Below are 17671 nucleotides of genomic sequence, written 5' to 3'. Positions count from 1 at the left end.
AGTGTTCAGTTCTGAGATTTTTTTCCAGAGGCTCCGAGGTTTGAGATGAATTGCTGGAGGGGAAAAATATGCCATACACACACATTTCTAAGGCTTTATATACAGGAAAGCATGTTATCTAAGCTCAGTTAAAAGTTTCACATAGCCCTTTGGATATTTACCCTCTTCCTCTTAGTACTCCAGGAGGTTGAGTCAAAGGTTATGATAGTTGGTTTCTAAATTCAGTAGGTGTATTACTACCATTACAAAGAATTATGCAAACACAGCAAGCTGGAAGAGAAATCCAGTTTAATCACATTCTGCACCACTGTTACACTAATGAACCCTTCAGCAGAACTACGTGTGCACGTGGCCCACGGTACTGCCCCCGTGACACCAGGCGTTACGAGTAAGTTTCTGGGAGAAGCAAACCAGAACACAAACAGATGAGCATGACAATAATTAAACACATTTTATTATTTCAGACCATTTCTCAGACCATTCACTCCATTGCATATTCAACTTAAAAAAATAACAAGAGAGAATTAAAGCTTATCTGCCTTCTAAGAAGGGTGCTTCATTGGGATTTAATTAAAAAAAAAGTTTTCCTAATTTGAAGAAAAATGAGCTCAATTGCATTTTGAATCCATTTGTTCCCTTGAAATCATAGGATTTGCAATAAAAACCTGCTTGTCCATTTAAAACACCTAATCATACACAGATCCTTCAATTTCTAGGTATTGTAACATCAGAAAAAAACCCCACACTGGAAACATGGATATGGAAAGTCTAAAGCCACATGTAAAAAACAACTCTGAAGTGACACGGGTGAAGAGTTTTTAAAGGGACATATGACATTTGATTACTTCAGAGTTAACACACTCTTGAATCTTAAATATCCAAAATAAAGCAATTTGCTGCTTGGTTTTTCCCCCTCAAATATACTGCAGTTTAACCAATATGTTAAGTCTGATGTTTGTGAAGCTAAAAGAAGCAGTTTAAAAATTAAGGATGTTCAGCTGAACAGTTTTATATTTCATTTAAAATGTGCAGCATTTTCTAGCATTCTTCTGCATGCCTGTACAATCATGTCGCCACTGTGAAAGGAACAGATGTGGAGAGGGTTCACCACAGCAACAATGGTGCTTAGCAAAACCATCTTTCATTCACGTGCTCTTACGACGTGAAACTTGAAACAGTGTGTGTGGAGTCAACCCACAGACACATCATTTCATTACATGTTCATGCTACGGGCCAAGCTGAATCATTTTGGTTAAGTATTTGGCTACTGCCTGGCCAGCTAATTTTACAGTCAAATTTCGTACAGTCTGTTTAGTTTCTCCCATTTTTAAATAACTGCAGCCTCCTGGGGAAATTCTCTAGTAGACCATCTGCTCGTTTCCTATAAATCCTTTCAGACCTTACGCAAATTTCTGAGCTGCCAATCAGAACTTATTTGATGTCCGGGTGAACAAAATCTCAACTATTCTGAACCAAAACCTGCAGTACCAAAAGATTAGTTATCCCCCAATCAGTAAAATAACAACAGCAAAGCGGGTCATTTCTCTGCAGCACATCTCAAGCAGCAAATACACTCTGACGATGCGAGAGCCCTTACGGCCCTTCCCTGGTCACAGGACGGGCACATTTTTAGCTTGTTATTCTCTCTCAAGCTTCTGCATGTCCAAGCACCTTGTTTGAGACCATCTCAGTTGGTACTGCCTGGGCACAGCAGATGGACATTTCCCAGGTCTAAGCACCAAGGAGCATTGAGGGAAGGAAGAACCAATTTCAGTAGAAAAGAGTGTAATGAGGAAAGATGGTATAAGAAGATTTTACATACCAAGCAGTGTTTCCTGTCTGAGAATTCACATAATCATGCCTGTGCAAGCACTGCACTATTCTTCTCTGGCTTGTGAAACACTCCAGGTTGTGCAGATCCAATGACACAACAGACTTTTTCCAAACAAACAAGGCTGGAGGGAGTTTCAGCAATCAGGAATACACTGAATGATCTAAGAGACTTTGATCCAGCAGATGATTCTCCGAGCCTATGTGAATTTAGCACTAATGAAATTAGCACTAGTATCCAAACTCTGTACCAAGTGTTAACAAATCACATAACCCATGCTTCTATGGAATAGGCAGAAAGCAGTACCCGGGGTAGGAGCTGACACAGCTGATGCCTGTGTCTAATTCGTATCGTCAATCCACAGTGCTGCAAAGCAATAAAAAGGTGCTTATCCAAGCCACCAATGCACCTATAAAATGATAGTGGGGTATAACAACACAGCCTGAAGAACTTTTCCAAAAAGTATTAAAAGACTGATTGCAGAAAAAAACAAAACGCACCAACAAATCAAATCCACAAAAAACAATTCAGACTACTGAAAATGGGGTGATTGAACATGAAATGAAATGGCCAAGCAACTAAGGAGCATATGGAGCTTCGTGTTTTCATTTCCCCTCACATCTACATTTTGGCTCTTTATTTTGCTTTTTGGCATCAGAAAATAGAGCTGAGTGCAGAATAGTGGATTGCACACAAGTTCTTCCCAAAGAAAAGTGTATAGGCAGGAACTAGTTAAGACACTTTCATAAGCATTTGAAAAATCTAAGAAAAAAAATCAAAATACAGAACTTTGTTATAAAGAGGAACTGCAGGAACTTCCTCAGAAGTTTCTCCAAAAAAACCACAAAACACCCAAACACCCAAAGGAAAAAACACCCAACCCCTTCAAAACCCAACCCATCAGATTCAAAACTCACAACAGCTAGAATCCACCTAAATACTGTGCAAGAAGAATTTGCCAGAGAGGATGCAACAGGCACAGGGTCATGGAGGTGCATTAGAACACACCCAAAAATTCTGTTTATAAACCAGAACTTCGTGTTTAGTTATTTCTGTCCTACTGGCTGCATTGAAAAGCAGCAGGGCTATAAAAAGTAATTGATCTTATCTGCCTTCATTCTGCAATCCAGAGACTTGGGTGTGCCTCAGCTAGATTTACTATAGATAGCTAGAGAGAAGTCAGTGTTAAAGAAGGAGTTCAACAATCTACTTCTCATGTTCCAGTTGGGTACCTCCACATCATTCCTTCCTGTGAAGAGATGGCGTGGAAGCAGCATCAGAGCCTGCCACCGAGTTGCCAGTGGTGGATGTGTGAGCGGTGAGACCACAGAGGACATTTGCTCCAAGAGGATAAATGATGACAGTCCATTTCAGAGAGGACCAGAGGAAAAGTACATGGGGATTTTACTGGATGAGGTGCTGGGGAACAGCACTTTTAAAGTAGTTCCTTTAAATAAGTAGCTGTAGTACCAGCAGGAGAGAGTGGGTCAAACAGAACCCTTTAAGGAATTGCTGTAGTAATTATTTATCTGCTTTACAGGTGAGCTTGAGTTGCAAAGGTCTGACTGAAACTAACCAAGCTGCTAAAACATTTAGACTCAGATATCAGAACTCCTGAAAGGAAATATTTGGATTTGGAGGTGATATCTAGCACAACCTACACGTATTTCCAATCTCTCCTGGGGGCAGTGTGGCAGTTCAGAGGCAGAGCAGCAGGGCTGGGAAGAGGCTCAAACTAGGAATGCTTTCAGGAGATAAACAGCTGCCACCAGTGGTACTCAGCATGAGACTGAGTGGACTGGGGGGAGTTCAAAATGCTCATAAATCTAGGAACAACAGCAGTGCTCTCTGTTTTATCTACATTAAAAAAGAAACAGGGGTTTACAGATGATAAGGGGGGGAAAAGAACAGAACAAAACAGCATGGAGTGAACACCATACAGCTGAACTGAAGTTCTGAGGGAACAACACAGCTCAGGCTCACAGGTTGTCTCTTTCTCCCTAGCTGCATGCATGGAAAAGACTGAATTTCTCATGGGAACTGCAAGCTCCTCTACTTCAGTCAGTTCATTCTAGCAACCGTTAAAAAGCATCTTTCAAACTGGCATTATTTATTCAGGCTCCAAAACACACAGAACAAGTGTGAATGAAAGCCCTCCTATCTGGGTGTGTTACCCACTCCTGAAATTCTCCCCAATAACTCTTGCAGAAGAAACATCCCTCACAGCGGCCGTGCTCTGGGGATGCAACTGGGAGAAAGTGGTGCCTTGCTGCAACAATGCTCGCCCTATCTGTTGGGTGGGGCTTTTTTGCCAGTCTGTTGTCTCCTGTTAACATTTCCCCACTAGTCTGTTTTAGCTCCCTAAAACTCCCATCTTTACTATGTCTGATACAGTGGAATGTTTCCTTTTACTTCTTTTCCCAAATGTTTCCATCTAAAAATGGAACAAATGAGATCAATATAAAACACATTCCATGGTGAAGATCTGACTCCTGACAGATCTGATCTGGCCTTGTCAACAGAGAATGAAAAGAAGACGTTACTGTTGGTTCTACAAGAACAGTGCTAAACCAGCCTTGCTGTCTGAAAACAAACATCCTCTTTAGAGGTCACTTCCAAACTTCTGTCTGTGGATGTTTCAGTAACTCCAGGGTCTCTGGAGTACCTGACTTGTCAGCAGGCAAAGAGGAAATCAAACTCCAGTATTTCATGCGGAATTAAGCTGCTTAACTGTTGTTACATTAACCAGCTTAGAGAAATTAAGATGCAAAAATTAGCAAACGTTTCACTTCATTGTACACCAGTCTGCCCTGCAATCTTTACCCAAATAACGTGCTTTCAGCCATCTAACAGTAACCACACTTAAAGAGGACTGCAAGGGGAAAAAAACCTTAAGGACTCTCTCCTGTTCTCCAGGATCAATCAAACGTTTTCACTGTTGCGATGCATAAAAACTGAAGCAAAAACGTAGGACACAAGCCACTTGCTGAGGCAAATGCCCATTGTTTCAACCTCAACAATCCAGAAATCACATCTTCTTGCATTTACTGCTTGGGAATAGTTACTAGAAATAGGCAGGCAGATGACTGCCAGGAAAAACTTTACAACTGAACATCAACTGTGGGGTTCATGCATCTATTCAGAGCTGACAAACATTTCCTGTTCGGCAATTTTCCATTCAGGAAAAGCTACCAACATTCATTACGAGGCTGTTCCTTGAGCACTTTACAGGAAAAGTAAGTCAATTGATCAGCTGATTTTCTAAAAAGCCCAGAGCAGCCTCTGCAACTTTAAGCCATTCTTTTTAGGCTTCTCTCTCAATCCCAGGAACAGGACAATCTCATTCTTCTTTTAATAATTTGATGCTAATCCACAATTCTAATCAATATATGGTAGTGGGACTTAAAATATAGTATAGGAAAAGAAAAGTTAAAGAAATTTAAAAAAAACTCCCCAGTTGCAGACTTGTACCTTTAATGGACTGTATGGTAACGTCTGGCATCAACATACACCGCACAGGTGACAGGACAGAATTTCTGTAGTGAGATGCGGAGGGCTGCAGAGGACTTAAAGACTTGCCCTGCTTGTATCTACCCTGGAAAGACAGTATTGAACTACGGAACTACAACTTTCCATTCCATACAACCACTCCCCAAACTTAAGAACATACACAGAGATCTTGGATGTAGCAAACCATTTTCCCTCTGCTTAAGAGAGGTTAACATGCCCCACAGCGGGAAGCACAAATCCAGCATGGGAGATGTTTCACAGTAACTCAAACTTGATATTGACCTCTGAGATGAATCCTGGTACTGCCTGAGAAGCTCTCCTGAAATAGCATGAAAATAAGAACAGAGAGCATGGGATGCCATTCTTCTACCTTGTTTATTGTCATCCTCATGACAAAGTACAGAAGAAAATCCTTGTTCAAAGAGTAACTTGCCTTCTGCATATATTTGCAGTGTAACATGGGAAATCTTTTAATGTCCCTTTTTGACTGTTCCACAGAAACAAAATAATGCATTAAATGGCTAATACAAAACTCCACTAGCAGAAGAAAGATGATCCACTTGGATAGAAAACAATTTTCATGATCAATATAAGTCCATGCCTGACTTTCATTGTACATGCTTCTACCACACATACCCCTCTCCCTTCTACACTGATTTCTTCACCAGCCTCATGAATTAGGTCTTCTTTAATCACACATAGAGAATTACAGCCAACTAATCAACACCCTCAGAAACCATGACCTAAGGTGTACTGGGGTGTTGCTTGTAATTATTCCAGTTTGTCACTTCCCTGTACCTTCAAGCCTCCTACATCTGTTGCTGAAATGGCTGTTAGACTGTCCTAGCTGGTTGAGGTTACCTCTCTTTTGATGCACTGTCATGGATAAGCATCATTCACAGCTGAGCCCTCAACATCTAACAATTCACCACTGTAACTGTCAGACTACACCTTTAAAAGTGTATGGCACCTCAAGGATTTCTTCCACTTCGTCTGTTCTGCAAGTTTCCTACTATCAGTGTCACCCTGGGCTCTCTGTATCTTTATGTGTCAATGTCAACTATTGCACATAACTCGTTAAAATGTGAAGACCTGATAAAACAGCATAGACAAAGGAACTGAAGGGTGAAGTAGTTCAATCAGTGACTCCCAGCACATGAGCTGGAGAGGCAGAGCTGGAAGATGTTGAGTGGTGCACACACAGTGGGATGTTGGTCTCAGAGAAGACTGGGACTCTCAGGAGAGTTCCACTCAGCATCAGCATCAAGGGTGCTGCAAATTACTGCCTTATGCAGTGATGGGATAATCTCAGCTTGCAGGGAGACATTGTGTGCATCTTCACTCCAGATACTTACTGGTGGTCTTGAACTCTGGGTTGGGAAAGAAATTTGGTACATTCCTCAAGTGGCAGACAATCTCTTGGATGGATTAAGTATGTATGTGTAGGTGATAGTATTTAATTATGTGGGTATGCACTGTTGGCTCACTTTCTGGCCATACCCAAGGTTGTCCAAGAAAGTTGGGATGATGGGTGAACACAGTACTGTTACAAACAACCCTAGGTAAATATAGTAATGATGACTGAAAATAGCTGACATGCCACATAAACCTGTTTCCTTTGTGGAAAAATCAAAATGTCTATTAAAACTATGGATATTTTGCACAGACAATCCTGCATGAAGACAGTTACTAGTAATATATAAACCTAGAATATGATCTCTGCAGTAAAAGTCAAACCTGCAATCAGAGGAATAAATGAATTGAAAGACTAATAAAAACTACATGGCTTTGATAGTTTCCTCTGTGTTGGCAAGATCTCTGTGTTTATTTGAAGTAGAAATGTGATATGGAGAGGTTACAAAATCACAACAGAATCACAGCAAAACACAGCTCTTGGTGCTATGCTGTGCCGACTGCATGACACACTCTCCAATGTAACCAGGATACTATCTACAAGGAAAAACACTGGGCACAAACAATGTGCTAAAAAGCCATTAAATAAAGAACAGAACATATACACTTTTTTTCCTTTTTTTCCTCATAGAATGAGCTTGAAGGTGGAAGCAAAAGCAAAAGATGTCTTTGCAGGGAAACATGTCTATGAAGATACTGTAAATTTCTAAGATTTCATCTTGTGTTGGAAGTGCATAAATTAAGAACAGGTAACAACTACAAATGCCTGCTTATAAGTTAATTCTAGGATATCAAGCAGGAAGTGATTTAGAGTGTACTTTCAAAAAAAATGGAGCAAAAAATTCCTCAAAAACCACCATGGGTTCATTGAGATATTATGTACAATACACTTAAACTAAATGAACACAATCAGACACTAGTTCCAGACAACAAAACAAAGCAAATTTGACTTGAGAGTTAGAAAAAAATCTGACTTTTTAGATAAAAAGAGCCATAAATATTTCTATATCTGTGAGACATACAGCTGTGATTTTCCAAGGGGTAAATACTTAAAGAGTAGGAAATACAATTATCCCTCAAGGCAATAAGGCACACTGGAAATCTATGACTCCAAATCCAGCTTTGATACAGACCTCAGTAGGCTACACAAAAAATTTAGATGTACATCCTATTTTATTACTTTAAGGTGTCTGAAAAACCTAAGCATATGATGCAAGCTTATTACTGAAAACGTTCTAATATTAAAAATACATCAAAAATTGTTTCCACACTCACAGAATCTGAGCATATGAGTATCTGGTACTAAATACACCCACTTTACGCTGACAGAGGCATAATGTGTGCAAAGCAGTCAGTGACATGGTCCCACACTCGCCTCCAGGAACACCCCAGATGCTGCACCCTGAAAGAACATGGTGGAAACACACAGCACAGGGGTGAAGTCAAATGCTCCAGACTTGACAATCCTCTCCCTGACACAAGGTCCATGAGGAGTCAGATGTAGTCTATATTCAAGGAAATGAAAAAATTATAAAAGGGCCACTTTTACTCATTTTCATCAGTATCACAGTAGCACTTATTCATAGGAAGAAAATTGGGTTGTAAATAAACTCAGGCTTCCAAAGATAGGTAATTCTGCCCTTCCATTTGTCTTTGAAGATGTCAAAATTCAGTTCTTAAGTCCTAAAAAACATAATTCTGAATTTCAGCCACTGACCTTGTGGAATACACAAACGGGTTTGCTCAGTAATAAAAGTGTGCTTTGACTTGTGGCTGTCATGAAAAACATCTCCATAAGAAATTTTCTAAAACAGGATCTATGTCCACTGCCAAAGAGGAACATGTTTAACAGCAGACGACAGACTATAATTTCTGGGACCAAGAGAAGCTGAATGAATCCCAAAGGTGGATTTGATTTCTAGGTGTGAGGACTATTGACTCTGAAGGCTGTACTCCTAAGGGCTTAGAGTTCAGCAAAGCAGGAAGGAGCAATTTCTACAGAAGAACTTGGCCTGACCCTCATCAAGAATTCTTAATAGATGGCATAAAGGCCAAGTAGAATTACCTAAGTTCAAGGTGCAAACCTAAGCCTATAAAAAACTTCATCTAACTTCTACATTTAAACCACAGGGGTGCAAGGTTTAAGGGGGAATCAGCAACTTAAACCTAGACAGTTTTTCAATCCCCTGAAGTTCAACTACTTTAAGGGTACCAGACCACAGCATGCATGCCTGGCAGAACTCTTAGTCCTTGTTCTTCTCTCAAAAAAAAAAAAAAGAAAACAAAACAATCACCCTACAAAACAACTCAAATCTCAACATAGTTTATTTCACCAGGTAAAGAAACACATCTGTTTGAAAAAGCAAATCAACAAAGTCATTCATTATGCATCAATGCATGAGACAAAACATCCTACAGAGATAAAGAACTTATACTTCTGGAGTGTTTTACTTATGGAAATTACATTTAATAAACATAGAACTTTAAAAATCAGTTTCCAGGAATCCAACAGCATCACTTTAAAGAAACAGTATAGCCACTGGGTGATGAGAACCCCTGCAAAGTACAATCAAGTCTTGACTTATGTCTTTGTGGAGCTGTGATTATTTAAGCAGCGCTCTGCATCAACATTAAAGATATTTAAATGCACATACAGCTCACTGTGGGATCATGACTGACACACGCTTCTCATTAGAAAGTAAACAAACAAGCATGCTTTTGCCAGGGAATTAAAAATATAAACTCTAAAGTCACGAGCTCAGATCCAGGGCTCCCTTTATGGAAAGCTGTTGCACATTAACACACACCAGAAACATTAACAGACCTGCAAAACACACCACCAAGGCACACTTGGCTTTTACATAATTAAACAGCATCAGCACTTCTTTTAGAAAATCATGTTTTTCAAAGAAGGACTCTAGGCTTGTTCAAGTGAGCTGCTAATGAAACCCAGCCAGAGATTGTGTTAATATCAGAGGGGTGGTTTAAAAATTCAGGTTAATGCCACAGCTACAGATCATAATAATTAAATCTAAGCTTCTGGTCTTGGTATCTAAACAAGGAGTTCACATGCAATAAAATAAAGTTAAAACAGAGACTGTATATAAATGAGTGATCATAAGCAAACAGCAAAACATGAAACTTGTAAAGTTCTCCAAAGAATCACTACCTAAAACTCTGCTGCTATATAAAACTAACTGCTGTTAGTTTCTACAATGTTTAGTGAATTTTTAGAAGAGTTTTCTCCTCTTTTCCCTCAAATCCCTTTCAGAAACCAGCTCCTACAATTTGCCTTTTGTAATTCATCTCCACTCAGAAGCCATCTGCTCCTTTCCTTACACACACTATTGTACACACTCCAAAACAAACACAATGTAGAATCAAATGGCGTGATCTGACTTTCTCGTTAGGGCTGCTCAGGCAGGAGTAGGTCCCTCCCATCCCGTCCCCTCCCTCCCATTTCCTGCCTCCTCTCTTTCCCTTCACTGGGGTTTGCTGGGAAGGCAGCCATGTGCTAGCTTCCAAGAGCAGGGTTCAAGAGCACCAGATCCTGCACTCAAGCAAAGTAAGAGCAGAACGGATCCAAGAAAGTCACAGCATTTTGCAAGTTCACCATGACTGAGATCAAGCAATGCCCACTTTCAGGAGGAAGACTCCCCTGCTCTCCACACACCTCATGCCCAGAATGTTCTGCAGCAGAGCTTTGGGCCAGCTCAGCAGAACTGTCTGCAGACTGGGACTCTGGTAAAGCAGACATCTCAAAGGATCTAGTGACAAACACTTCCACCTGGTCAGCTTTTATCCATATACCTGAAGTCCTCTACAAGGCCAGTCAGCAGTGCTAGCCCCCCTTAACAGATGGAGGAAGGAATCCAAGGGATTTGCTAATACCATTTAGCAGGGCAGGAACAGGAAATCAAATTCCAAATTACAGACCACTGGTTTAATTCATCCCTCCCTGCACTCTGTGTGCCCCTTGAGTTTTCAAAGTACCATGCTGAAGAGGAGGTTAGCACTGCTCTTGCCAGGAACACGTGGGAGAGAAGAAAGCCCTTAAATTGGCAAGGGACAGAACAGTGGCAACTGACCATGAGGAGAAGGCAGGCAGGCAAGGGCAGAAGGACCACCTGAGGCACTCACACCACTGCCAGATGCCAAGATGTTTATACGAGTAAAGAAACAGGCAATGCCTTGAGAGAGGGGATCACAGGGACACCCAACACACAGGGACACCCAACACACAGGGACACCCAACACACAGGGACACCCAACAGCAACTGCAAAATGCTGTGCCCAGGAAGGGTTTGATGCAAGCAACCATTGAAACGTCTTGACAAGTACAAGAGTGAGTGTTCTAATAACAATACAGGGAGATCACAAGCAGGGTGTTGTTCAAATATATACAAATGTTCCCTTGGAGAAAAAGGGGCAGAAAAGCAGTGTTTTTTCAAGCAATTTTCCTATATACTTAGTGCTCCTCACTGGACTGTTTACATCCTAAAGGTAATCAGAGCAAGAGTATGCTCAGGCACCTCTTACTACACAGACATGTACTAAAATGTCTGTTTTAGCATATAAATCAGTCATAGAAATACAACACTCTCAACACAGCAATACAATTTGGAAGGATGTTACAACCGTCTCTGTCATCTGGCATGTTCTCACAGGACTAGGTCTTTGAACTCTTCCTACCTGCTCCCAGACTGCAGAAATGGAAGCACGTTCACTGCAGCCCCTCCAAGGTGCTTCTGCCACAGGTTGTCTGCTCTGTCAAAAAAATTGTCCAATTGCTACGTTTTAGGAAGTGGAAAGGACAACTTTTTCTGAGGAACACTTTATGATCCATTGAAAAACATGCCAAGTAAAAGCCAAGGTTTGAATTGTCAGGAAAGGGCATTGCAATTCCCACTTTGAACCTAGGCCTACTAGCACTTCAGCAGGACACGCATTCTGGTTCTCACAGAAGAAAAAAAAAAAATTCTTCCATAATTAGCCAGTTTCTATACAAAGCAAGTTTAATAAAGGAAAAATGCCAAGCCCAGTGTTAATATATGACACAGCTACACACAAACACACAAATTGCAGTACAAAAATAATAAGGGGGTAAAATTCTCAAAGGATTTGCAGCCTGGCTGCTTAATGAATTATTTGGTTCAATGGGCAAGCAAAACCAAACACAAACACACATAGTCTTACAAATGCCTCAGCATTTGGCCTGAGTTCAGCCACTCAGAGACCTCATTCACAGCTCAAAGTCCAAAAAATGAATGGAAAAGATCACAGGGTGCTTTTGTACCTTAAAAAAAGCCCATAATGGCTCTCAAAATGTCACTCTGGATTCAACAACACAAAGCATACACCTTTACTTTGAGGTACTAATCTATGACTACAAACACTTGCAAATGCACCCATTACTTTTCTTTCAAGTAAGATGTGGCTTATTTGAATCAATAGGCCACAGTGCCATTCCTGTTACAGGAGGCAAGAGATTATTAAGAAAGCAGAAAAAATTTACAAAGATGCATCACCATGTACTTCTCTCACCATAATTTCATCCAGACAAATTAGATAGTGAGTGTCTTCAAGATGACAGCTTTGAGAAGTACCTGGAGATGTCAGATAACCACAGCACCTCTGCTGAGCACAGGACAGCCAGTAATAGTACACAGCACTTCCAAGACAAGAGAAGTGAGCAGAAAGGAGTTTCGTGGAATTAGCAAGTTTAAATCTGACTAGAACATTAATCTGGTTTTGGGATAAATGTAGTGTCATCTTTAACGACAACAAGTATTGATTCCCAGGTTCAGGATATTCAAAACAAAGAATACTGTGCACAAAAATGACTTGCACCAAGATCTCCTGATCACTCATTCACTCATCCCACCCATCCCTCATCCCCTTAGGAAAGAAATCTTCAGAGATCACAGCACGGGAGGCCACAGTTGATACACATTTTTAGAACAGCAGTGAAAACCGACTGCTCAGGTAGTTCCACTCACTGCAGTAACATTTACTAACGTGTTCTAGACATCAGTTTAGTTCAGTGAGGAAGGCACAAAGCCCAAAAAATTACAATGCTATAGCAAACCAAACCCAGAACAACACCTCAACCACATGCCAGCATTAGTTCCTCATTTCTCATCCACATTCTGAGGCCCATTAGCTTTTGCAGACATTAGGAAACACTGCTGCCACCATACTACCCACTAAACAGGGGAAAGAGGGGCTGCAGCTTCTCACAAACAACAGAGTGACTCTTCCTTAAATCAGGTAAGTATGAAGCTATTTCTAGTGAAGGATAAGTAAGAAGCTAATGATGGTTATTAATAGCCCTTAAAGCTATCAGTTCATCTGAGTTAAATGCAGGAATAATAAAAGATAACCTTCCTCATTTTAACCGGGTAAATGGACGAAGTTTTATGAAATAACTGCTGCTTACCTCAGAGTTCAACCACTTTATCTTGAAAATTGCCCTAACCTGAATCAGAATCTACTAGGCTCTGTTACTGAGGCCTTAGACCAGAAAGGGTAGGCGAGAGCTTTTCATCTCAACACTTCTTCAAATTCAATAGGATTTTTGCCACTGACTTCCAAAGATATTGAATCTACATGTTAATCTGCCATGAGACATGCCTAGGTAGTATAGATCACCCAACTTGAGAAACTGGATTGTAATGATAAAGGTGGTAAGGATTTCTTGCTATTTCTTCACTGTTAATCACCAATCACTGGTCCAAAAAACTTGTTCTTGTAGCAAGGAAAACATTGAATAAAACCAAGCCTTAACCTGAAATACAAGAGCTACATCTTGACCAGAAACATGGAAGAGAAGAAATAGTAAGACTCATGTACTGTTTTTCCTCTGCACCTCTACTACAAATGTGGATAATTAAACGCATCCATAACCACAAAAGATAACAGAACAGAATATAAAGTATGTCCTGGAGAATAGGAAAAAGACTGATTTTTCAGAGATTAGTGGATGTTTTCCCTCTAGGCATGTTGGTCCTTCATTTTCCACTGCTGTACTTCTTGAGCCTTTCCTCTGAAGGACTTACTACAATACAGAGAAGCCAAAGGTCTAGTTTGAAATAGCAAGAATGAAAGCTAGACAAAATTCCATCTGCTAGATGACACTCTAGTTTTATTCACCTTGGCTTTAGCCAGAGCTTGTTAACAAACAGGGGAGATGGGTACACGAATCAACTTGACCTACAAAATGCACACCTGGCAACGCACTTGGTTTAAGAAGCTTGGTATTACAAAGCAAACCTACGTATTTATCTTTGAAGTAGTACTATCGGTTTTGATTGTGGTTTGTGGTTTGTTTCATTTTATTCAGATTGGCAAGTGGCTTTGTACAACCCAAAATATTTTAAGACCACATTGTACACATTTGTTTGAGTTGCTTATTGTTGCTTCACAGAAAGGGAAGGAATTTGCTATTCTTAGTAAAGTCAAGGAAAGAAAATCATGGCACTTGAATCAAACTGTGAATGTTGCACTTGCTTCTCAAAAACTATTTTATGTTTTTGCAGACATGAGAACAGTGTCTAGGCCATCCACAACATGAAGAGACAACTGCAAGCTGTGTTGTACAATGGGAACGCATGCAATTGAAATATGAAAGTACTGAAGTTACACAGACTTCGTACTGAAGTTACAGGACTGAAGTACAAACACCTTCTTCCTCAGTTTTACCTGGTACCCTTCTCCTGTACAGCAGATGTTACCTATGCATACAACTACCTACAACTGCTCAGCAGATTTGCTCATCACAGGATCATGCTCACTCTCTGCATGCTGAAGGTTGCTGCTATCTCAACAGAAAACAGGCAGTTTGAAAGTAAAATCTGATTAAAAATATGGCAAGGAGAATCTAGAATATCCTTCTCTTGCATCTTATCCCCACGTCACTGTATTTGTTAAATTAGAGCAAAACTCACAGTCATGGCCAGTCCTGACTGCACCCAGGAGTTGACAGGGACTTGGACTATAAAGTAGTCTTGAACATCCTAATTAATGTAATATGAAAATTTAACTGGATTGGTTAAAGTCAGCACAATAACAATTCAACTGCCCTCCAGCTCATTTGTTAGATCCAGCATTAAAGGTTAACACCAGAAGCAACGCAGTTTGCAAGATTGTGGAAGAGCATATAAAAGCCAGGCTATGGCTCATGTGCACAGAACAGCTGCAGTGTCAGTAAAGCTGTGCATCAAGGACAGCAGGCAGTTCCCCCAGAGCTCCAGCTGTTCCAGTTGTAATTCTGGCAGAATGCAGGACACTTGGGGATGAATAAATATGCTGATAGAGACAGGAAGGATAAGACTTGGGAAATGAAGTTTTTCCAAGTTAGCCTAGTCTACTGTTTTCAGGGTCCTACTTCCTCTTTAATGCTGCACATATTTAAACAAATATTCTGCTCTGTTTCTAACATCCTAAGGCATGAAAATATAATGGCAACCTGGCAAGGTGAACAATGAATCAACATCTGAACTAGTTATCATGAAGGAAACACAGGGGAGATTTGTTAACACTGAAGTTTTTCTGTTGAAAATGAAAAACATGTTTTGAAGGAGAGTTGGAACTCCTACTTCTAGCCTCACTGCATGGTTAGAGGTACCACAAGTTATTCTGATCAATCTCCTAATCTCCATTACCCCAGGACAGGGTAATAAATTCATGGCACTGCCCTGCATTTGGCAAAGGAGCTGTTTCACTCTCTCAGCACATACAGTTTCTATATGGCGGAACACCAAAGGGAAGGGATGGAAGAGCCCTCTTTCCTGCCCAGGGAGTGACTATGAGGCAGGTGGGTAATGAAAAATTTTAAGATACTCCTGAGACAAGGTACTTCATGGACGTAGAGCATCTCCTCTGTGAAGATAGCTCCTTGCCTAGTCCTGGTAACCAAAAGCAACAGTATGTCAGCCTTACCAATTACTGGTTTAAGAATCTGAAGGGCTAGAATCCATTTAAGATAATACTTACAGAGAAGACTCAAAAAATGTCCTAGCAATGGGACAATTTATTTCTACTGACTCACTGGTGACTCTGGTAGGTGCAATCCAGACAGTCTATAGGTGACATGGATAGTCAGGGAAAATTATATCAACACATCAGAAACAACTCTTTTACCCTACTAAAAGTTAGTCTTAATGAATTTCTTTCTGTAACATCACAATGCCTGTCTAGTCCCTTTCACCTGAGCTATGCCCCACCTGTAATCAGCATCACTCTAGATCTCAGAATTAACCACCACTGAGCAGTCCACAAAGCAAGTTCTGCAGCTGTACCATAATGTGGATGTTCTTTTGACCTGATTTTATTTTAGAGCAAAGCTAAAAAAACACAAAGAAGTTTCTGTGGAACCAAAAGATAATATAAGATTCAATGCAGTACAGCGTACACTAAAGCATGATGAACACTGAGGTCTTTGGGCTGATCAGAGGACACGGTTAAGGTTGACACATGAAGACCAGACACAGTATGCTATTAAAAACTATTAAGTAGGATATTAATTTGATTCTATTGGACTTATAATCAGTAGATACTTCAGATATTTTTGCATTCCAGTCCTCATTAGGACTACAACAAAACCTCAAGTTGATTCCATTCACACACATGCTACTAAGTTAAAAATACAAATCATACTCCATAAAACAGCACAGTACGTACCCGTATGGGTGTATATATCCTTCCCTGTGATACTGCAGTCACTATGAAGTACAACACAGCTCCTGCACGCTACTAAGAGCAAAGCAAAACAGCTTACATTGCTATATATAAGGGTTCACACCCCATATAATTTTTCTTTGAACACACCTGTAACAGCTACCATGGCAATGGTACTACAGCCATGATCCAAATTCCTATCTGCACTGAATTCTTATGCAAAGTAGAAGGTTGTAGCTCGCCTTTTGCAGAAGTTACTCAAGAACAATCTCCAGGATTTTGCAGCCAGCTGCTTTAAAATAGCAAACATGAGAATAAGGAGATAATTTGGTAGCATTCACCCTCACTAAAAGCAGCAGTCATTCAACGAGTTGGGGCTTTGGAACAGAATCAGGTTGGATTTGATAACCCCTATTGTTTCATACTTCATATGAAAAATCAAGAATTTGTGACAGTACCTGTTCCTCTTTTTCTTTGGTCTTGCTCCTGGAGACTCTGGAAGAGGTAACATCCTGAGCTGGAATGACGGAGATTTGATGCAGTGGCATGTTCATCACACCGCCTTGTTTGGTCCTATCATTTACAGGAAAGAGACTTGAAGGCAGTGCTCATTCTGTGCCATTGTCAGGCCTTGCAACTAAAAAATAAAAATATTAGATTATGTTAAAGTAACTTAAAATGCAATTATTTCTAAGCCAAAGTTAAGCCATCCACTGGACCAAGACATGTCTTATTTTCTCTTTGGATTCGGAACAGGAAAGAGTTTGGTGCACTTGGTGGGTGAAAAGAGACACAGCAAGTTTTCAAGAACTTTAATGAGACAGGTCAGAGCACAATTTATGCAAAGTGTATAAATAAATTACCAACCAGTTCTGAAAGCATTCAGAGAGCAGAACTAGAGGGCAGGGGTGATGCTCAAATCTGCCTGGACAGGGAGAAGGAGGAAGAGCAGCTCTCCAAGCTGAGTAGTGGCAGCTGCTACCTGGAGGCGCAGAGAGCAAAGCTCGTGCAGGAGTTTCCTAAACTGCCATCCCTGTTATACTGGATCAAACTGCTTCAGGAATCATCCTGAATCAGACTGAATGCTGTAGCTTTGGCTAGAAACGGGCAATACCTGCATTTGGCTCTTGTCACTCACGTACCAGCTGGCAATAGAAAAACATATCACGTGAGCTGTTCCTTTCTTAGAGGCTATTAGAGATTAATATAATCAAAATCCCTCACTAGGGATTGTGAATT

At 40.5% G+C, this 17671-nt stretch overlaps 1 protein-coding gene across 2 annotated transcripts in view; it reads right to left on the bottom strand.

Annotated features, from left to right (window-relative positions):
• Positions 1–17671, bottom strand: part of MARCHF8 (membrane associated ring-CH-type finger 8) — a 91570-nt gene that overhangs the window by 52761 nt on the left and 21138 nt on the right. For both annotated transcript variants that reach the window (XM_071563255.1, XM_071563254.1), the window contains exon 2: positions 16891–17069. In XM_071563255.1, coding sequence (XP_071419356.1) covers positions 16891–16986 — 96 coding nt within the window. In that variant the 5' untranslated portion in view covers positions 16987–17069. The remainder of the gene's footprint in view (positions 1–16890; positions 17070–17671) is intronic.

This window comes from Pithys albifrons, chromosome 9, assembly GCF_047495875.1.
Source record: "Pithys albifrons albifrons isolate INPA30051 chromosome 9, PitAlb_v1, whole genome shotgun sequence".
Taxonomy (NCBI): Eukaryota; Metazoa; Chordata; class Aves; order Passeriformes; family Thamnophilidae; genus Pithys; species Pithys albifrons.
Note: the sequence above shows the minus strand (reverse complement) of the source record. Positions and strands in the feature narration are given on the sequence as shown.